At 52.8% G+C, this 22204-nt stretch overlaps 1 protein-coding gene across 8 annotated transcripts in view; it reads left to right on the forward strand.

The window, feature by feature from the left end:
- SH2B2 (SH2B adaptor protein 2) overlaps positions 1-12396 on the forward strand; it is a 35357-nt gene extending 22961 nt beyond the window's left edge. For 7 of the 8 annotated variants that reach the window (XM_054496507.2, XM_054496513.1, XM_054496510.2 and 4 more), the window contains 6 exons: positions 580-671; positions 5328-5419; positions 5504-5674; positions 8221-8429; positions 11009-11180; positions 11987-12396. In XM_054496507.2, coding sequence (XP_054352482.1) covers positions 580-671; positions 5328-5419; positions 5504-5674; positions 8221-8429; positions 11009-11180; positions 11987-12315 — 1065 coding nt within the window. In that variant the 3' untranslated portion in view covers positions 12316-12396. The remainder of the gene's footprint in view (positions 1-579; positions 672-5327; positions 5420-5503; positions 5675-8220; positions 8430-11008; positions 11181-11986) is intronic. The other variant, XM_054496508.2, reaches the window with a different exon arrangement.
- Positions 12397-22204: the final 9808 nt, after the last annotated feature.

Here is a 22204-nt window from a genome sequence, read left to right on the forward strand (position 1 = left end):
GGGAAATGGCTCCTCTCCCTCACAGGGCCGTTGGGAGGAGTTGAGCAGAGTGCAGGGTTATGCTCTGGGCCTGGCCCCAGCGGGGATGTCTCCTGCCCTCTTCCCCTTCAGAGGCTGCGTATCTCAAGTGCATGGCCATGCCGGTAGAACTCCAGGCACTAAGACATGCAGGCCCCCCTACTCAGTGTGCTTGGCCAGCTTGCCTCTCCACTTAACTTGAACCCCACCCCTGGGGTGCCAGGGCATGGGTTTGGGATGCTGGGCCACCCATCCCTCCCCCTGCCGGCATGACCTCCTCAGAGGCTGCGTCTCCAAGGCAGAGGAGCTGAGATCAGTGGGGTGGGACATATCCCCAGTGGGGAGGCCCAGCAGGGAGGGAATACAGAGTGTGAGCTGGGTCCCTGGCCTGAGTTCCAGGTGGTACCTGACGGTGACCCCCCTGTCTTTCCTGCTGCTCATGCCCTTGAGCCCTGCTGTGGGAGAGGGGGATGAGCCATTTGAGCCACTCTGGCCCTATGTCCTGTGGTCTGGAGCCTGTCTGCTGACCATGTTCTGCACTCCTGGCCACCTCCTCCCCAGGTAGAGAATGGAGCCGAATACATCTTGGAGACCATCGACTCTCTGCAGAAGCACTCGTGGGTAGCTGACATCCAGGGCTGCGTGGACCCCGGGTGAGTCCAAGTGGCCCGAGGATGGGTGGACAGTCTGGGTATATCCTTGGTCCAGCCTTCACCAGGAGCATCTTCCTAACAGGGCGGAAGCTCAGCTTGAGAAATGAGCAATTCAATGCAATTCAGGTTGGTGCCAGCCAGGATCATCCTCCTTTAAAATACCCCCTACCTCCAATCCCCAGCAGGCGCTATGAGGCCTGCTCTATGGGGCCAGGGCCTGGGGACCTGGAAGGAAGTTGGACCAAGTCTTGTCTTCACCCCAAGAGAGCCTCAGAGCACTAGGAGTTGGGCAGAGATGGGAGTGAGTCCCCAAAGGGCTGGGGGCCTGGTGCAGTGGCTCACATCTGTGACCCCAACACTTTGGGAGGCCAAGCTGGGAGGACCGCTTGAGCCAGGAGTTCAAGACCAGCCTGGGCAACATAGCCAGACCCTCTCTCTCTTTTTTTTTTTTTTTTTTTTTTTTGAGACAGGGTTTTGCTCTGTTGCCCAGGCTGGAGTGCAGTGGTGTGATCTTGGCTCACTGCAATCTCCACCTCCCAGGTTCAAGCAATTCTCCTGCCTCAGCCTCCTAAGTAGCTGTGATTACAGGCGCCCACCACCGTGCCCAGCTAATTTTTATATTTTTAGTAGAGACGGGGTTTCATCATGTTGGCCCGGCTGGTCTCGAACTCCAGACCTCAAGTGATCCGCCCAACTCAGCCTCCCGAAGTGCTGGGATTACTGGCATGAGCCACTGTTCCCAGCCAACCCTGTCTCTTAAAATAAAAAGAAATAAAAAGAGTTGGAGAGAGGCTCCTAACCCAGCCCTGGGCTCAGGTCAGGGAAGGGTTGCTGGTAGGCGTGCTCACCTAACCCGAGGCTTAAATAAAGAGTGGACCAACGCCAGGCAGAGGAGGATAGGAGAGGGCAGAGAGAAAAGCCCAGCAAAAAGAGTGGAAATGGAACTGGGCACGGTGGCATGCATCTGTTATCCCAGCTACTCAGGAGGCTGAGGCTGAAGGATCGCTTGAGCCCGGGAGTTGGAGGCTGCAGTGATCTAGGATTGCGCCACTGCACTCCAGCCTGGGCAACAGAGCAAGACCCTAACTCTTAAAAAATAATAATAAAAATTTGGCCGGGGCCAGGCACAGTGGCTCATGCCCATAGTCCCAGCACTTTGGGAGGCCGAGGCAAGCGGATCACCTGAGGTCAGGAGTTTGAGACCAGCCTGGCCAACACGGTGAAAACCCATCTCTACTAAAAATACAAAAATTAGCCAGGCATGGTGGTAGGCATTTGTAATCTCAGCTACTCGAGAGGCTGAGGCAGGAGAATCGCTTGAACCCGGGAGACAGAGGTTGCAGTGAGCTGAGATTGTGCCATTGCACTCCAGTCTGAGCGACAGAGCAAGACTCTGTCTCAAAATAATAATAATAATAATTTTAAAAGGTGTGGAAGTGTACAGGCACCTGGGACTCGCAGGGAACATCAAGGCCTTTGGGACAGCCAGTGAGGAGGAGATTTTGATGAAAGCTCAGGAAATGGGTAGGTCAGGGACATTGGGAGCCATGGCAGGTAATAAGCAGAGGGCAGTTACGGTCAGCTATGAACAGGAAAAGCAGCAAGAAGGTTGACTCCACCATCCAGGAGAGATGCCAGGCCAGGAGTAGGAGGGACAGGCAGCCCGACAGGCCGAGCAATTGGCAGCAGCTCTGCTGGCTAATGGGGTGAGCCAAGCCCCGGGGGGAAGGGCCGCTGCTTTCTAATTAACAGCTTCATTTAAAGAAACACAATTAAGGTCCTGGGCGCCTCCCAGGCCCTGATCCACAAAGTGATTGTAATCCCTCCTCCGCCGCCCTCCGGACCATCTGCTCTGCAAACTCTTTCCCCAGCCGCTGTGAAGGTGAACCTCACTTGGTGGAATTTTCAAGCTGGCAGGGTCCCAGACACCTCGCGTCACAGATCGGGAGAGAAACCTTCCCACCCTCTGAGGCTCTCCACGGGATCCCAGGAGGAGCCCAGCCCCTCAGGGATAGTGGGCAGGGATCATGGGCCCTCAGTGGGGACTGCCCACTTAGTGGTATCAGGGCCAAGTGGTATCCTTGGCTTTCTGAAGTTTCATTGGAAAATCAATTTGCAAACGGCAGATAAATGAGAGAAAAGGCATACACATTTATTTATTTTTTTTTTTTTTTTTTTATTATTTTATTTTTTAGAGGTAAGGTCTTGCTCTGTCACCCAGGCTGGAGTACAGTGGTGCAATCAAGCTCACTGCAGCCTCGACCTCCTGGGCTCAACTGATCTGCCTGCCTCAGCCTCCCAAGTAACTGAGACTGTAGGCACATGCCACGATGACTGGCTAATTTTTTTTTTTTTTTTTTTTTTTTGAGATGGAGTCTCGCTCCATCATCCAGGCTGGAGTGTAATGGCACAATCTCAGCTCACTGCAACCTCCACCTCCCAGGTTCAAGCAATTCTCCTGCCTCAACCTCCCGAGTAGCTGAGATTATAGGCACCTGCCAACAAGCCCAGCTAATTTTTGTATTTTTAGTAGAGACGGGGTTTCCCCATGGTGGTCAGGCTGGTCTCGAACTCTTGACCTCAGGTGATCTGACAACCTCATCATCCCAAAGTGCTGGGATTACAGGCGTGAGCCACTGCACCTGGCCTAATTTTTTTTTTTTTTTTTTTTAGAGACGGGATCTTGCTATGTTGCCCAGGCTGGTCTTGAATTCCTGGGTTCAAGAGACCCGCCTGCCTCAGCTTCCCAAAGCACTGGGATTACAGGCATGAGCCACAGTGCTTAGCCGCACAAGGCAGATTAACAGGCGAAAAAGCGTGTAAATTTATTTAACGTGTATACATAGGAGCCTTCAGAATGAAGACTCAAAGATACAGGGGAGGGCTGGGCGCAGTGGTGCACGCCTGTAATCCCAGCACTTTGGGAGGCTGAGGCAGGCACATCACCTGAGGTCAGGAGTTCGAGACCAGCCTGGCCAACATGGGGAAACCCCATCTCTACTAAAAATACAAAAATTAGCTAGAGGTGGTGGCGGGCCCGCTGTGATCCCAGCTACTCGGGAGGCTGAGATAGGAGAATTGCTTGAACCTGGGAGGCGGAGGTTGCAGTGAGCTGAGGCTGCGCCACTGAACTCCACTGGGTGACAGAGTGAGACTCAGTCTCAAAAAAAAAAAAAAAAAAAAGCCCAGGCGTGGTGGCTCACGCCTGTAATCCCAGTACTTTAGGAGGCCGAGGCAGTCAGATCACGAGGTCAGGAGTTTGAGACCAGCTTGGCCAACATGGTGAAACCCCATCTCTACTAAAAATACAAAAATTAGCTGGGCCTGGTGGTGGTGTGCGCCTGTAATCCCAGCTACTTGGGAGGCTGAGGCAGGAGAATCACTTGAACCTGGGAGGCAGAGGTTGCAGTGAGCCGAGATCACACCACTGCACTCCAGCCTGGGCAACAGAGGGAGACTCTGTCTCAAAAAATAAAAAAAGGATACAGGGAAATGGTCCATTTTTATGCTCAGGTTCAGCAAAATATGGACAGCAGTGTAGAAAGAGGATTGGACACAAAGGGTAGGATCTAAAGGGAATAGACGGAGCAGGGGACCCAGCCAGGCCTGTCTGTCCAGATTCTTCTCGGCCTCTCTGAGCAGCATTCCTTCCTTCTGGATGTGGGACAGAACCCTATCTTGAATGGGGGGGGTCTTATGACCTACAGTCAAACCAGGCAGATTGGGTAATTTCTTTCTTTCTTTTTTTCTTTCTTTCTTGCTTTCCTTTCCTTCTTTCCTTTCTTTCTTTCCTTCCTTTTGTTTTTACTTTTTTTTTCTGCTCCATTGCCCAAGCAGGAGGGCAGTGGGGCATGATCAGAGCTCACGGCAGCCTCCAACTCCTGGACTCCATTGACCCTCCTGCCTCACCACCACGCCCAGCTAATTTTTTTTTATTAAGACGAGATTCTCAGGGCCGGGTGCGGTGGCTCATGCCTGTAATCCCAACACTTTGGGAGGCCAAGGTGGGCAGATCACCTGAGGTTGGGAGTTTGAGATCAGCCTGGCCAACATGGAGAAACCCCGTCTCTATTAAAAATACAAAATTAGCCGGGTGTGGTGGTACATGCCTGTAATATCAGCTACTCAGGAGGCTGAGGCAGGAGAATCGCTTGAACCCCTGGGAGGCAGAGGTTGCAGTGAGCCGAGATCACACCACTGCACTCCAGCCCTGGCAACAGAGTGAGGCTCCGTCTCAAAAAAAAAGAGTATTTTTAGGTTTTATGAGTATGTTTTGGAAAAAGGGGTTCTGGTTTCTGTGACCCACCTTGGGAAAGAGGGACTTTTGTTTCTCTGGTGCCTCTGGGGAGAAGAGGACTGAGAGACAAGTAGGCAGGAGAAGGTCAGAGAAAAACTTTTTTGTTCGAGGCTGCTGCTGAGGACTTTGTTTTGGGGTATTGTTTTCTGAGCCCCAAGAGTGGCCTGGTCAATCACACGGTGGCCACAGAGCCAGCGTAGGTGGGACAGAGGGACATGGAGGCAGAGGGAGGTGACCAGAGCCAGGAGGCCTAGATTCTGGGCCATGGGACTGCCAGCCACTGCCTGGCCACGTAAGTAGCCTGTGGTCCGAGTCCAAGTCCCACGGCAGGACATGGCTTCCATTTCTTGTCTCCACAGTGACAGTGAGGAAGACACCGAGCTCTCCTGTACCCGAGGCGGCTGTCTGGCCAGCCGTGTGGCCTCCTGCAGCTGTGAGCTCCTGACTGATGGTACATAGGGGGACAGGGTTGGAGGAAGGGCACACTCGGGGTGGACAGATAAAGATACGTGCATCTTACCTGCCACTTCCCCAGCAGTCGACCTGCCCCGCCCCCCAGAGACGACAGCCGTGGGTGCAGTGGTGACAGCCCCCCACAGCCGAGGTCGAGATGCCGTCAGAGAGTCCCTGATCCACGTCCCGCTAGAGACCTTTCTGCAGACCCTGGAATCCCCGGGCGGCAGCGGCAGTGACAGCAATAACACAGGTGCCAGTGGGGACAGTCTGCTTTTCCCACCCCACCTCTCCTGGACCCCCACCCCCGGCCATGGCCACCCGTGGGCTCCCTAAACCTTGCTAAGCCTCAGAAGCTGTGACGTCTCATCCCCCTGGGTCCTTCACACATCTCTGAAGTACTTCTGGCCTTTGTAGACTGGTCTAGGAACCTGGCCCCTCCCACTGGACCCAGTTTCAATAGAAAATGTTCACAGGGGCCGGATGCAGTAGCTCACACCTGTAATCCCAACACTTTGGGAGGCCAAGGCGGGCAGATCACCTGAGGTCAGGAGTTCGAGACCAGCCTGGCTAACATGGTGAAACCCCATCGCTACTAAAAATACAAAAATTAGCTGGGTGTGGTGGTGCACACATGTAGTCCCAGCTACTGGGGAGGCTGAGGCAGGAGAATCACTTGAACCCAGGAGGCAGAGGTTGCAGTGAGCGAGATCATGCCACTGCACTCCAGCCTGGGCGACAGAGTGAGACTCTGTCTCAAAAAAAAAAGAAAGAAAAGAAAATGCTCACAGGGGCTAGGTGCAGTGTCTCACACCTGTAATCCCAGCCAATGTTTTTTGAGGCTGAGGATCACTTGAAGCCAGGAGTTTGAGACTAGCCTAGACAACATAGCAAGACCCTATCTGTACAAAATCTTTGAGACAAAGTCTCACTTTGTTGCTCACGCTGGAGTACAGTGGCAGAAGATCACAACTCACTGCAACCTCCAACCCCCAGTTCAAGCGATTCTCATGTCTCAGCCTCCCAAGTAGCTGAGATTACAGGCGCCCGCCACCACACCTGGCTTATTTTTGTATTTTTAGTAGAGATGGGGTTTTGCCATGTTGGCCAAGCTGGTCTTGAACTCCTGACCTCAAGTGATCCTCCTTCCTTGGCCTCCCAAAGTGCTGGAATTCCAGGCGTGAGCCACCACGTCTGGCCACAAACTTTTTTTTTTTTTAATTACCTGGGCAGTTTGGCGTGTGCCTGTAATCCCAGCTACTTGGGAGGCCGAGGTGGGAGGATCACTTGAGCCCAGGAGGTCGAGGCTACAATGAGCTGTCATCACACCATTGCACTCCAGCCTCGGCAACAGAGAGAGACCCTGTAAAAAAAAAAAAAAAAAGAAAGAAAGAAAAGAAGAAAGGAGGGAGAGAGGGAGGGAAGGAAGCAGCTCACAGAAAAGGATCCATAGGGTTGGAATCAGGGGCTGGAAACAGGCGACTGGATTTGTTCCTAAGTTTGTTGATGACTTACAGAGCAACTCCAGGATAGTCCTTCACAGCTCTGTGCCTCAGTTTACCTCATAGACTTCACCAGTGGGTTGGGTCTCCTGCCCAACTCTAAAATTATTCCAGCTGGGCACAGTGGCTCACACCTGTAATCTCAGCACTTCAAGCAGCCAAGGCAGGAGGAGCTTGAGCCCAGGACTTCCCGACTAGTCTGGGCAACAAGACTCTGTCTCTACAAAAAATAAACAAAAATTAGCCAGGCATTGTGGCACAGGCTTATAGTCCTAGCTACCCAGGAGGCTGAGGTGGGAGGATTGCTTGAGCCCAGGAGGCCAAGGCTGCAGTGAGCTCTGATTGTGCCACTGGACTTCAGCCTGGGTGACAGAGCAAGACCCTCTCTCAAAAAATAAGTTAAATAATAAAATTATTCGGCTGGGCACAGTGGCTCACACCTGTAATCCCAGCACTTTGGGAGGCCAAGACGGGCGGATTGCCTGAGCTCAGGAGATCAAGACCAGCCTGGGCAACATGGTGAAACCCTGTCTCTACTAAAAATACAAAAATTAGCCTGGCATAGTGGTACATGACTGTAATCCCAGATACTCGGGAGGCTGAAGCAGGAGAATCACTTGAACCTGTGAGACGGAGGTTGCAGTGAGTCGAGATCATGCCACTGCGTTCCAGCCTGGGCAACAGAGCAAGACTCTGTCTCAAACAAAAAAATATTCAGGCCAGGTGCAGTGGCTCACACCTATAATCCCAGCACTTTGGGAGGCCGAGGCAGGAGGATCACTTGAGCCTAGGAGTTTGAGACCAGCCTGGGGAACACAGCAAGACCTTGTCTCTAAAAAATAAAAACTAAGGCCGGGCGCAGTGGCTTACGCCTATAATCACAGCACTTTGGGAGGCCGAGGTGGGTGGATCATCTGAGGTCAGGAGTTCGAGACCAGCCTGACCAACATGGTGAAACCCCATCTCTACTAAAAGTACAAAAATTAGTTGGGTGTGGTGGCGGGCACCTGTAATCCCAGCTACTCGGGTGACTGAGGCAGGAGAATCGCTTGAACCCGGAAGGCAGAGGTTACAGTGAGCCACTGGGATTTCGGCATTGCACTCCAGCCTGGGCGACAAGAGCAAAACTTCGTCTCAAAAAAAATAAAAACTAAAAACCAACAAACATTTTAAAAATTATTCCAACAGCATTTTGCATGTAAAAAACCAACAAGATGTCACCTCTCTTCTCACATTTATTTATTTGTCCCCCTTTCTCCTTCCCCCCATGTTCCTCACACTGTCATCCCCACCTCAGGGGAACAGGGTGCAGAGACGGATCCCGAGGCTGAACCCGAGCTGGAGCTATCCGACTACCCATGGTTTCACGGGACACTGTCCCGGGTCAAGGCTGCTCAACTGGTTCTGGCAGGGGGACCCCGGAACCATGGCCTCTTCGTGATCCGCCAAAGTGAGACTCGGCCTGGGGAGTACGTGCTGACCTTCAACTTCCAGGGCAAGGCCAAGGCAAGTGTGCATGGGGCGCCATGGGGGTGCAGTGGCCAGCCCTGAGGGAGAGGGGTCATGGTGACCCGGGTCCTGAGTCTGTGCCCCGGAAACAGCTGCAGGCGAACAGGTGTGGCATGACTTCCCACGTGCCCCACTCGCCCTAGCCATGCTCCATGAGCCACCTGCGTCCCTCCTACACATCATTGAGGGACTACAGTCAGCCCTATTTCAGCCTCTCCATTCTCCAGAAGGGGAAGCCACCTACTGGCGGCTGAGCCCTCAGGAGGCTGGGCCCTTCTAATAACCCAAATCTGCAAATCCTTCAGCCCCTGCGCTAGGGGGATCTCATAGCACTGGAGCTTCTGAGGTTCTCCACCCAGAGATCCCCCAGTGCGGAGTTGGAGCCAACTAAGGCCCTCAGAGCCCCACCTTCTGCCCCACCCACCCCAGACAGCCCCTCTTCCCTGCCCAGGTCAGGTCACCAACCCCTGAGAAGCACACACGGGCAAGCCCTAGAGACCCAGCAGGGGAGGAGGAGCTGGGCTGGGTGGGAGAGCTGTGCAGGGTCTGGGGGGTGGGGTTCAGCATTGGAGGGGACAGCCTGATCAGACACCTGCAGGGGAGGGAGAATTGTAGAGGGGAAGACAGTCAGGAAGGCGATCCCGACAGCACCCAGCTGGATCAGAGGCATGATGGTACACCCAGGCGGTGTGCTTTCAAGGAAGAGGATTGCATGCTATATTGACCTAAAATGCTTTTTTTTGAGACAGTCTCGCTCTATCCTCCAGGCTGGATTGCAACATCGCAATCTCAGCTCATTGCAACCTCCACCTCCGGGTTCAAGCAATTCTTGTGCCTCAGCCTCCCAAGTAGCTGGGATTACAGACACGTACCACCACACCTGGCTAATTTTTGTATTTTTAGTAGAGACAGGGTTTCACCATGTTGGCCAAGCTGGTCTCGAACTCCTGACCTCAGGTGATCCACCAGCCTCAGGCTCCCAAAGTGCTGGGATTACAGGCGTGAGCCACCACGCCCGGCCTATTGACCTGAAATTCAAAGGAAAATTTGACAGCAAAGCCAAATGATTATGGGGGGGTGCAATGTGGCCAAAGGGGGCAGGAACCTCAGTGCCCGCCTCCGCATCCCAGGTTTCCGATAAGGAAACACTCAGCCCGGGCTCCTGCCAAGACGGATTTCCTGGCGGCCCCTACGAGAGGAGGAAGAACCTTAGGACTCCTGCTCCAAGCCTGCAGCTAGGGGACAGTGTCTCTCTGCAGGGACCCCGGCTGCCCTAACCCCTAGTGGCCCAGTGCAGACCCTCTAGTGGCTTCTCTCCTGCGCCGGGTTGGCCCCACCGTGCAGAAGGTAGCACCTCCACCAGCGACATTTCCCTGGCAAGCAGCCACTCTTACAGTTCCTCCGACAACCAGGTGCTTAAGGCCATCCCTGGTGATGCGCAGTTTACTTCTCAGCCAGTGCTGCTCCAGGCAGCCTCCCAGAGGGCCTGGATCTGACTCATGCCCAAGCCAGAGGCTAGGATGGGGGAACAAAGGGTGGGCGGGAAGCTCCTCTCCTTCCTGGAACGAGACCCAGCCTTGAACCTGCCTCTCACCTCTCTACCCGGCTGCTCTTCTCCCAGAGTGGAGATGACTGCCCCAGGCCTGATAATTGAATGGTGGGACAAAGTAGGAACCCCAGCCTCCAGCTTACATACCTCCTGGGAGGGAAGATCACTACCTTCCCAGAGGCAACTTTTTCCACCTTCACGGAATAAACGTCTGGAAGGTCTGGCAGAAGATTGGGATGCGTCCAACTTGCTTCTCCTCACCCCTGGGACCCAGTTGTGCCCTGTGCAGGCTCTGCCCAGCTATGAGGCTGCGGTGGGACCCCTCTGTGCTGTTTCTCTCGGGCTGAGTCCCTGCATTGTCCTGGCAACTTATTCTGCTAAGTGGCAGAGCTCACTTGTGGGACTGCCACCCTGCTCCAGGGATTGTCTGTATTTTTTTGTTTGTTTTTTAAAGGGTTGGGGGGGATCTCACCATGTTGGCCAGGCTGGTCTTGAACTCCTGACCTCCAGTGATCCACTCCCCTCAGTCTCCCACTCCTCCCTAGCCAGCCCTGGGGAGCTTTCCACGCCTCCGGGTTTTGACTCTGCAGGGACAGAGGGCCAACCTCTAGCCTCCTGGGCTGGGGGAACCACCCAAACAGGAGTTTTCTTCCCTGCTCTGTGCCCTGTGACCATGGGCCAGTCATTCCCCTTCCCTGGGCCTTGGTTTTCGTATCTCTAACATGGGGGCAGTAATCCCTATCTTCTGGCATCAGGGAGGGGATTAGAGATTATAGGTGTGTAGGGCATGGGCCCATAGTGGGGGTGCTCCCAGTGTGGGGACAATGCCTGATGCCTTCTGTCCCAGCCTGGGTCCGTTGCCCCCATTCCCCATCTCCAGATGGGGCTCATGTGTGAGGGGCCCCCTGGCCTTGACACAGCCCCATACAGCCCCTGTGAGCCTTGGTCCTTCCATCAACCCCCAAAGGCGTTTACCCAGGTGCCCAGCCCCGGACCTGCCCCTGACCACACCCACCTGTACCCACAGCACCTGCGCCTGTCCCTGAACGGCCACGGCCAGTGTCACGTACAGCACCTGTGGTTCCAGTCTGTGCTTGACATGCTCCGCCACTTCCACACACACCCCATCCCACTGGAGTCAGGGGGCTCGGCCGACATCACCCTTCGCAGCTATGTGCGGGCCCAGGGCCCCCCACCAGGTAAGATGCCGCCACCTGGCTGGTGTGATTACTCACGATGACTTCCCGTTGATTACTCAAGAAGGTGGCCCCTGGGGTGGGATGAGCCCCAGGTCTTCTGTCCCATAGCCTCAGCCGTGTCCCTCCCACCCTAGCCTAGCCACAGCAATTTCAAGCAGTCAGGTCATAAGGAATGGAGGCAGAAGTGGCAGCCTAGAGGCAGCCAGGTCCCTAATGATTCCTGGCAAGGGGAAGGGGGTGCCCAACAGCAGTGCAGGTGGGTGTATGGGGGTGGGGACAGGGGTGTGGATTAGGGCAAGTGGAATGAAAGGAGCTGGGGATATGGATTCCCAAACCCTGCACGGGGGAGGCTCAGAGCAAAGCTGCTGGGACCGAGCACTAAGGGCATGGGTGCACGTGCATGCGTGTGCTTGTGTGTGTGCATGAGTGCATGTGTGCATGTGCCCGTGTGTGTACGTTTACGTGTGCGTGTGTGTGCGCATATGCATGAGCGTGTGCAAGTGTATGCATGGGCGCGCATGCGCTTGTGTGTGTGTGCCTGTGTGCGAGCGTGTGCATTATGTGTGCGTGTGTGTGCACTCCTGTGCGTGTGGCTATATGGGCGTGCACACGCGTGGTTAGGTACATGTATGTGTGTGTGCTCCTGTTTATACATATGGGCGGGTGTGCTTGCATATGTGTCCGAGGACATGGGCTGCAACTCGGAAACCTGAGCGTGGGCCCTGGCCCTTTGAGGGATCCCGGCCTCCCTGCAGGATGTGGCCAGCCCAGGTCCCCACTCATGCCCTGCCGTCGCCTTATTGCAGAGCCGGGCCCCACGCCCCCTGCCGCGCCCGCGCCCCCGGCCTGCTGGAGCGACCCGCCCGGCCAGCACTACTTCTCCAGCCTCGCCGCCGCCTGCCCGCCTGCCTCGCCCTCCGACGCCGCCGGCGCCTCCTCGTCTTCCGCCTCGTCGTCCTCTGCCGCGTCGGGGCCCGCCCCCCCGCGCCCCGTCGAGGGCCAGCTCAGCGCGCGGAGCCGCAGCAACAGCGCCGAGCGCCTGCTGGAGGCCGTGGCAGCCACCGCCGCCGAGGAGCCCCCGGAGGCCGCGCCCGGCCGCGCGCGCGCCGTGGAGAACCAGTACTCCTTCTACTAGCCCGCGGCGCCGCCCGGGTGGGACACGCCAAGCTCTTCAGTGAAGACACGATGTTATTAAAAGCCTGTTTTAGGGACTGCACCTGGCTCTCCTGTCGTCCTTTCTCCCACGGGGAAGGCGGGAACTGCGGGGCAGCCACTCTCAGAGACCCCCGTCCGTCAGGGACCCCCGTCCAGCCCAGTGTGACCTGACACCTGCCAGGCCCCCTTGCAGCTCTGTCTCTGGTGGGACAGCTGAGGGACTCCCCATGGGGCGTCGGGCAGCACCTGAAAGAGGGCCCAACAGCAAAGGTTAGGGCTTAGGATCGGGAGGGGGCTTTAATGGAGCTGTGAGGGAGAGAGATGGGGGTAGTAACAACGAGGGGTGCTGGAAAGAGAGGAGGGGCATTCAGGACACAGTGAGGGATGGGGAGCACGCCCAAGTCATACGGAGAACTTGGATGCCGGGAGGAGGAGTGGAGGCCCGGACTAGGAGGGTAAAGGCGTTTTTGGGCAGATCTATGAAGCCTGGCGGTGTGGACAGGGCGGCAGGGCAGGATGTCTCTGTATTAGCCCTTAGGGGATTGGGCAATGGAAGAGGCTGGATTTCCCAGCTCGGTCATAGACTTAAACTTAGAAGAAGCTTAAAGAGCCCTCCCACCCACCGCGCTCCACCCCATTCACACCCCGTCCCCACCCCCTCCCATTCCCACCCCACACCTACCCACAAGTGGAATTCCAGCTGTGACTCCCATGACCCCAGGCTCTGGAGACACTGCTTGCTGGCAGTCCCAGCACCCCAGTCCCCAGGCAGTGTTCAAGAAAGATCCTGTTCCTACTAAGCCAAACCTCTGCCTTCCCCACAACACCCCAGACCTGGGGTCACAGACCCACAGTCCCCTTGCCCAAGACTGGCCTTGCAGGGCTTGGGTCAATGATGCATCCATCTATTTTTCTTTCTTTCCCCTTCCTTCCTTCCTTCCTTCCTCTCTCTTTCTTTCTCTCTTCTCTTTCTCTCTTTCTTCTGTTTCTCTCTCCTTTCTTTCCTTTTCTTTCTTCTTCTTTTTTGAGACAGGTGCAGTGGCACGATCTTGGCTCACTTGCAGTCTCAACTTCCCGGGCTCCAACTGTCCTCCCACCTCAGCCTCCCAAGTATCTGGGACTACAGGCATGCACCACCATGCCCAGTTAATTTTTTTTGGTAGAGACAGGGTTTCACCATGTTGGCTAGGCAGGTCTCGAACTCCTGAGCAATCCTGGGTGGGAGGTGATCCACCCACCTCAGCCTCCCAAAGGGCTATGATTATAGGCATGAGCCACTGCGCCGGGCCAGTGATGCGGATTTCAGATCCCTAGACATCTAAAGCTCTCAGGACTGTAACTAAGACACTCACAGCCTCTTCCCCATAAAAGGGGCATGAACACCCTTGGGCGGCTCCCAGGACTTTCAGCCACCCAGTCCCCATGCACAACATCATCAGGAAGTGACAGAGCAGGGCCCCCTGCTGCCCCATGGTGAGGGAAGACTACAAATTCAGAGGTCAGGAGAGCACCCTGCTACCTCTGCTTCCAGCACCTCCATTCGGTTGTGACCGGAGCCCTTCTGCCCCCGTGCCTTGGTGGTTTGGGGTCTATGCCAGGCCAAGTGCAAGACCCCATTCCATTCCAACAAGAACAAAGCAGGCTCTGGACTGAGGCTTGGGCTGGGCAGAGGAGCAGGGGCAGACTTAAGACTTAGACCCACCAGGCGGGGGCAGTGGTTCACGCCTGTAATCCCAGCACTTTGGGGGGCCAAGGCAGGCAAATCACCTAAGATCAGGAGTTCGAGACCAGCCTGGCCAACATGGTGAAATCCCTCCTCTACCAAAAACACACACACACACACACACAAAAACTAGCCAGGCATGGTGGTGCGCACCTGTAATCCCAGCTACTTGGGGGGCTGAGGTGGGAGGATCACTTGAACCCAGGAGGTGGAGGTTGCAGTGAGCCAAGATCGCGCCACCGCACTCCAGCCTGGGTAACAGAGTGAGACTCCATTTCAAAAAAAAAAAAAGACTTGGACACAGAGTGTGCCAGCCTTCAGGCCCTCCTGTCCTTTCCTCCTGATGTTGTCAGCCACAGCAGAGGCCACTCTCCATGCTGAATGCTCAAAACAGAATCAGCACAGAAGCAGGCAAAAGCACTGATGGCTGTCGCCTTTGCTCAATGGGGGGCTCATGCACATACGCACACGCGTAGAGTATAAGACTGTGGGAGAGGGTCTGTGCCCATCCTAAGGGGGCAGGTGCTGTTCCTGGGTTGTTCCCAGGCTAAAGTGAATTCGGGGGGACAACAGAAGTTGATACAGTGATCCCCCGGGCTCTCCCAAAGGATGCAGCAGGAAGGCCCAGGAGGTCAGTGAAAAGGGGGCTCTCTCTTCAGTATGGTCACCAGCGTGAGATCCTCAAGCCTGTCACTCAAGAGGGTGGTTCCAGACAGCCCAGACTCAGTGGGGGCTCTGGCGAAATCACAGCCGTTGCACAGATGGCAGCAACATTTTCAAGGGGTTTCATTTGTTCCTCAACAAGCATTTCAGATGCCTGCTCTGCGCCAGGCCAGGCCCATGGGGTAACTGAGCCAAGCTTTGGGACCACAAGTGCCCTGGCTGACTGTGACACTGGGTGTCGAGGACATGGGGGACTGCAGGTGCAGGAGCAGCAAGGTGGGATATGAGACCTGCAAGGTAGAGAGAGCCTTCAATGCCAGGCCAGGGAGTTTGGAAGGTGCTGAGAGCCAATGCCAATTAAAATGGTAGCTGAGATCACCCTGTGGCCAGAGGGTTGGGGCAAGGATGGATTGGAGGTGGCAAAATGAGGCGGGGGGCCAGGGAGGCTCTGGTGGGTCTAGGTGAGGGGCAAGGGGCCAGGGCAGGGCAGCAGAGAGGAGGACAGTGACGGAAGAAAGATCACAGCCGCGTGTGGTGGCTCACGCCTGTAATCCCAACACTTTGGGAGGCCAAGGCGGATGGATCACTTGAAGTCAGGAATTCAAGACCAGCCTGGCCAACATGGCGAAACCCCGTCTCTACTAAAAATACAAAAATTAGCCGAGCGTGGTGGCGCGTGCCTGTAATCCCAGTTACTCGGGAGGCTGAGGCAAGAGAATCGCTTGAACCCAGGAGGTGGAGGTTGCAGTGAGCCGAGATCATGCCACTGCACTGTAGCCTGGGAGACAAAGAGAGACTTGTCTCTAAATAAATACATAAATAAACAAATAGAACTGGCGTACAAAACAAAATAAAATACAATACAATAAAAATCAGTTCCTTCTGGTGGGCATTTCTGTTATATTTTTCTTTTTTTTTTTTTAGGGGGGATGATGTGACCCTGCTTTCATGGTCTGTCTTCCTACTGAAAATCAACATCAATCGAGCTTCTGCCTTCCTGCTCCGGGGTAGGGCTTTTTGTCTTCCCTGAGATCACCTTAGCCCCTGTTGGGCACTTCTAACTTAGAAAAGTTCTAGCCCATTTGGGGTAGAAGAAATAAACTTCCTGCAATGTCGAGGAGCTCTTACATCCCTAGTATTAAGAGACAGCAAAGCAGCCAGGTGCGGTGACTCATGCTTGTAATCTCAACACTTTGGGAGGCCAAGGCAGGCAGATCACTTGAGGTCAGGAGTTCGAGACCAGCCTGTCCAATATGGTAAAACGCCATCTCTACTAAAAATACAAAAATTAGCCCAGCATGGTGGTGGCGCCTGTAATTCTAGCTACTCAGGAGGCTGAGGCAGGAGAATCACTTGAACTCGGGAGGTGGAGGTTGCAGTGAGCCAAGCTTGCGCCACTGTGCTCCAGCCTGGGCAACAGAGTGAGACTCTGTCTCAAAAAGAAAAAAAAAAAAGCAAAGCAATGCACTAATGTGAATGTTGAGTAATGAATCTCAATCATTGTCCCCACATCCTACATTTATTTCTTATTTATTTTGAAGAGTGTCTTGATCTGTCACCCAGGCTGGAGTGCAGTAGGGCAATCACAGCTCACTGCAGCCTCAATCCCCTGGGCTCAAATGATCCTCCCACCTCAGCCTCCCAAGTAGCTGGGACTACAGGTGGGTGTCACCACACTCTGCTAATTTTTAATTTTATTGTAGAGACGAGGAATCTCACTATGTTTCCCAGGCTGGCCTTGAACTTCTATCCTCAAGCGATCCTCCTGCCTCGGTCCAAAAGCCTTTTTTTTGTTTGTTTGAGACAGAGTCTTGCTCTGTCACTCAGGCTGGAGTGTAGTGGTGCAATCTTGGCTCACTGCAACCTCTGCCTCCCAGGTTCAAGCAATTCTCATTCCTCAGCCTCCCGAGTAGCTGGGACTACAGGTGCCCACTACAACGCCCAGCTAACTTTTGTATTTTTAGTAGAGTTTTAGTAGAGACTGGGTTTCGCCATGTTGGCCAGACTGGTCTTGAACTCCTGACCTCAGGTGATCCACCCGCCTCGGCCTCCCAAAGTGCTGGGGTTACAGGCATGAGCCACCGCACCCGGCCTCAAAATCCTTTAATAAGAAAAAAACATGTATTTGGCCAAAACATGCATTTGGCTAGGTAGAAAGTTTTCTGCAGTGCTCACCCTTCCCCTAAAAGGCCCTAAGCCAGGGATTTCTAATCTCTTTTGTGCCTCAGGCCCCTGACAGTCTGGGGAAGACTATTATGCCCTGCTTAGCATAATGTTTAAAGTGTACAGAATCAAATACACAGACTTGCAAGGAAAACCAATTACCCTGAAATTCAGTCAAAATATTAAATACAATTAAAAAGTAATCAAAATATTTTTTTTTAACTGGTGATGTGGTAATATACATGCTTCTTTATTAACACTTTAAATAGCAAGCTTTCATAGCAGCCCTCATAACTACTGTAATTTCAGTCAATGATGAGCATGAATGATACTTTGGAGTTCTGTAACAAACTAGACGTGCTGTGAAAAGATCCCTTATTTGGATAAGCTCAGTGGCTCACATCTGTAATCCAGCACTTCGGAAGACTGAGGTAGGAAGATCGCTTGAGGCCAGGAGTTCAAGAACAGCCTGGGCAACAGAGTGAGACCCACCCCACTCTGCAAAAAAATACAGAAAACAGCTGGGCACGGTGGCTCACACCTATAATCCCAGCACTTTGGGAGGCAGAGGCAGGCAGATCACTTGAGGCCAGGAGTTCAAGACCAGCCTGGCCAACATAGTGAAACCCCGTCTCTACTAAAAATACAAAAAAATTAGCTGGGTGTGGTGGCACGCGCCTGTAATCCCAGCTACTCCGGAGGCTGGGGCAGGAGAATCGCTTGAACCTGGGAGACGGAGCTTGCAGTGAGCCAAGATCGTGCCACTGCACTCCAGCCTGTGCAACAGAGCAAGCGAGATCTGTCTCAAAAAATAAATAAATAAAATAAAATACAGAATTTTAGCCGGGTGTGGTGGAGTGTGCCTGTGGTCCCAACTACTCAGGAGGCTGAGACAGGAGGAACACTCAAGCCCAGGAGTTCCTGGGCAGGAACACTCAAGCCCAGGAGACAGGAGGAACACTCAAGCAGTGGGCTATGATCTGGCACCACTGCACTCCAGCCTGGGTGACACAGCGAGACACTGCGTAAACAAACAACAAAGAAAAGAAAAGATTCCTGATTTCCATTGGTGGCAAAGTAGCAGCTGCTGCTAATACTGTTGGTGGTTTCTCCTTAAATGAAAGAAATGTAATTTTTCAGTTAGAAGTTAACTAAAATAAGGATGTAATTTTTTACCCACTTAAGTTTACGAGCCTCCTGAATTTTTTTTTTTTTTTTCCGAGACAGGGTCTCACTATGTTGCCCAAGCTGGTCTCAAACTCCCGCTTCAGCCTCCCAGAGCGCTGGGATTATAGGTGTGAGTCACCATGTCCAGGCCAAACTTCCCGAATTGTATCTGTGAACCATTCAAGACCCTTAGATGAACAACCCTGTTCTAAAGAGTGGAGACACATTGCAAGAATTTGAAATAAAATGTTCAGGCCAGGCGTGGTGGCTCATGCCTGTAATCCCAGCACTTTGGGAGGTCGAGGCAGGGGGATCACTAGGTCAGGAGTTCAAGACCAGCCTGGCCAAGATGGTGAAACCCCGTCTCTACTAAAAATACACAAATTAGCTGGCTGTGGTGGCAGGTGCCTGTAATTTCAGCTACTTGGGAGGCTGAGTCAGAGAATTGCTTGAACCTGGGAGGTGGAGGATGCAGTGAGCCGAGATCACGCCACTGCACTCCAGCCTGGGCAACAGAGAGAGACTCCATCTCAAAAAAAGGAAAAAAAAATGTTCAGGCTCACACCTATAATCCCAGCATTTTGGAAAGCCGAGGCGGGTGGCTCACCTGTGGCCAGGAGTTCGAGACCAGCCTGGCCAACATGGCGAAACCCCGTCTCTATTAAAAACACAAAAATTAGCCGGGCTACTTGGAAAGCTGAGGCAGGAAAATCACTTGAAGGATTTTGGGAGATCAAGGTGGGCGGATCACCTGAGGTCAGGAGTTTGAGACAAGCTTGGCCAACGTGGTGAAACCCCATCTCTACTAAAAATATAAAAATTAGCCAGGCTTGGTGGCACGTTCCTGTGTCTACCACTCCGTCTCCAAAAAAAAAAATTTATTTGAGACAGGGTCTCGCTCTGCCACCCAGATTGGAGTGTAGTAGTGCGAACATGGCTTACTGCAGCCTCAACCTCCTGAACTCAAGCGATCCTCCTGTTTCAGCCTCCCAAGTAGCTGGGACTACAGGTGTGCACCACCACACCCAGCTAATTTATTTTTTTTATTTTCTGTAGAGGTGGGGTCTCACTGTGTTACCTAGGCTGGCCTCGAACTCCTGGCCTCAAGTGATCCTCCCACCTCAGTTTCCCAAAGTGCTGGGATTGCAGGCATGAGCCACCGTGCCCAATGTTTAGTAAATATAATTTTCACTTCCTTTGTGTGGTGATGATGTAGTCACCACACATGCAACTTTGGGAGTACCAGCATCACATATTTAATGTGTGCAAAGAGAATGGGCGCCGTGGCTCTTGCCTGTAATCCCAGCACTTCGGGAAGTCGAGACAGGTGGATCACGAGATCAGGAGTTTGAGACCAGCCTGGTCAACATGGTAAAACCCGGTCTCTACTAAAAATACAGAAATTAGCTGGGCTTGGTGCACACCTGTAATCCTAGCTTCTTGAGAGGCTAAAGCAGGAGAATTGCTTGAACCTGGGAGGCGTAGGTTGCAGTGAGCCAAGATCACGCCACTGCACTCCAGCCTGGGCAACAGAGAGAAACTCCGTCTCGGAAAACAAAAAACAATTAAATTAATTTGTGCAAAGGTTCTGAAGTTTGCACCAAAGGTAAGAAAAGCTTACGGTGTCTTTTACAGTTAGTTACTATTGCTGCAAATTACTGCAAAACTTAGTGACTTACAGCCGCAACAATCATTTTGTTCTTTCTAATAATTGCTGTGGGTCAGAAATGCAGGAAGAGCTCTGCTGGGCAGTTCTGGCTTATTTTGTTTTTATTTTTTTATTTTATTTTATTTTTTAGATGGAGTCTTGCTCTGTCACCCAGGCTGGAGTGCAGTGGTGTGACCTCAGCTTACTGTGCACACGCAATTTTGGGAGTACTAGCATCACGTGTTTGTGCAAAACTTCTGATGTGTGCACCAAAGTTAAGAATAGCTTACGGTATCTGTCCTAGTTACTATTGCTGCATAAATCACCCCAAAATTTAGTAACTTACAGCCTCAACAATCATTTTATTCTCTCTTGTAGTTGCTGTGGGTCAGAAATTCAGGAAGGACTCTGCCATGCGGTTCTAGCTCAGGTTCTTTTTTTTTTTTTTTCATTCTTTTCAGATAGAGTCTCACTCTGTTGCCCAGGCTGGAATACAGTGACACGATCTTGGCTCACTGCAACCTCCGACTCCCTGGTTCAAGCAATTCTCCTGCCTCAGCCTTCCGAGTAGCTGGGATTACAGGTGTGTGCCACCATGCCCGGTTAATTTTTGTATGTTTAGTAGACACCGGGTTTCACCATTGGCCAGGCTGGTCTTGAACTCTGAACCTTAAGTGATCTGCCCACCTCAGCCTCCCAAAGTGCTGGGATTACAGGCGTAAGCCACCAAACCCGGCCTCAGATTCTTAGACAGTTGCAAACAGATGACAGCTGGAGCAGAGCAGCTGGGCCTGGCTGAACATCTCTCTCTCTCAAGTGGCCACAGGGTCTCTCCATATGGGCTAGCTTGGGCTTCCTTACAGCATGGTTGCCTCAGAGCTGAACTGTTTACCTGGTGGCAGAAGGCTTAAAGAACAAGTATTCCAGCAAGAAACCAAACTTAAAAACCATTCAATGTCACTTTGGCACAGTTGGTTACAGCCTACCCAGAATTCAGGGGGAAGAGAATCAGACTCCATCTCTCCATGGGAAAGTAGTAAGATTCTAAAGGAGCCTGTGAGATGAAAGACTTTTTTTTTTGAGATGGAGTCTTACTGTAGTGCAGTGGCATGATCTTGGCTCACTGCAACCTCTGTCTCCTAGATTCAAGCAATTCTCCTGCCTCAGCCTCTTGAGTGGCTGGGATTACAAGTGCCCACCACCGCGCCCCACTAATTTTTGTATTTTTAGTAGATAGGGTTTCACCATCTTGGTCAGGCTGGTCTCGAACTCCTGACCTTGTGATCCACCCGCCTCGGCCTCCCAAAGTGCTGGGATTACAGGGGTGAGCCACCATGCCTGGCCTGGAGGACGTTCTTGTAGCTATTCTTGCAGATATTGATGGAAGAATATCTTGTAGACATTCATCTTTAGAAGATAGAATCTGCCAGTGTCTGTGGCTGTACCTATCTCACTTTCTTCTGCTTTTAAAAATAAATAAACTGGCCGGGCACGGTGGCTCACACCTGTAATCCCACCACTTTGGGAGGCCGAGGCAGGCGGATCACGAGGTCAGGAAATAGAGACCATCCTGGCTAACATGGTGAAACCCCGTCTCTACTAAAAATACAAAAAATTAGCCAGGCGTGGTGGCAGGCGCCTGCAGTCCCAGCTACTCAGGAGGCTGCGGCAGGAGAATGGCGTGAACCTGGGAGGTGGAGCTTGCAGTGAGCCCAGATCATGCCACTGCACTCCAGCCTGGAGGACAGAGTGAGACTCCGTCTCAAAAAGAACACAAATAAATAAATAAATAAATAAATAAACAAACAAACTCTAAAGTATGCCACCAACCAAGCTGATCTTAGGGACTATAGGAATAAATGCAAACCTAGTTTGGTAACTAAAATGTATTATAATCCAAGTATGCTGGTGGTATCTTTTTATAAATTGACTCTTGAGGAACTTACAGTAAAAATGATCAGGAGTTTGAGATCAGTCTGGGCAACATGGCAAGATCGCTTAAGCCAAGTGGAGACTGCAGAGATTGCAGTGAGCCAAGATCACACCATTGCACTCCAGCCTGGGTGACAGAGTGAGACACTGTCTCAAAAAAATTAAAAAAAAAAAAAAAATTCCAGGACCAGATGGTTTTACTGGTGAATTCCACCAAACATTTACTGACACTCACCAAAGAAGATACATGGATGAGCCTGGTACGGTGACTCACGTCTGTAATCCCAGCACTTTTGGGGGTTAAGGCAGGTGGATCGCCTGAGGTCAGGAGGATCGGACAGGTGTGCTACTCGGGAGACTGAGGCAGGAGAATCGCTTGAACCAGGGAGTAGGAGGTTGTAGCCTGGCCAACATGGAGAAACCCCGTCTCTACTAAAAATACAAAATTAGCTGGGTGTGGTGGCGCATACCCTGTAATCCCAGCTACTCGGGAGGCTGAAGCGGGAGAATCGCTTGAACCAGGTAGGTGGAGGTTGCAGTGAGCCGAGATTGCGCCATTGCACTCCAGCCTGG

This window comes from Pongo pygmaeus, chromosome 6 (genome assembly GCF_028885625.2).
Source record: "Pongo pygmaeus isolate AG05252 chromosome 6, NHGRI_mPonPyg2-v2.0_pri, whole genome shotgun sequence".
Taxonomy (NCBI): domain Eukaryota; kingdom Metazoa; phylum Chordata; class Mammalia; order Primates; family Hominidae; genus Pongo; species Pongo pygmaeus.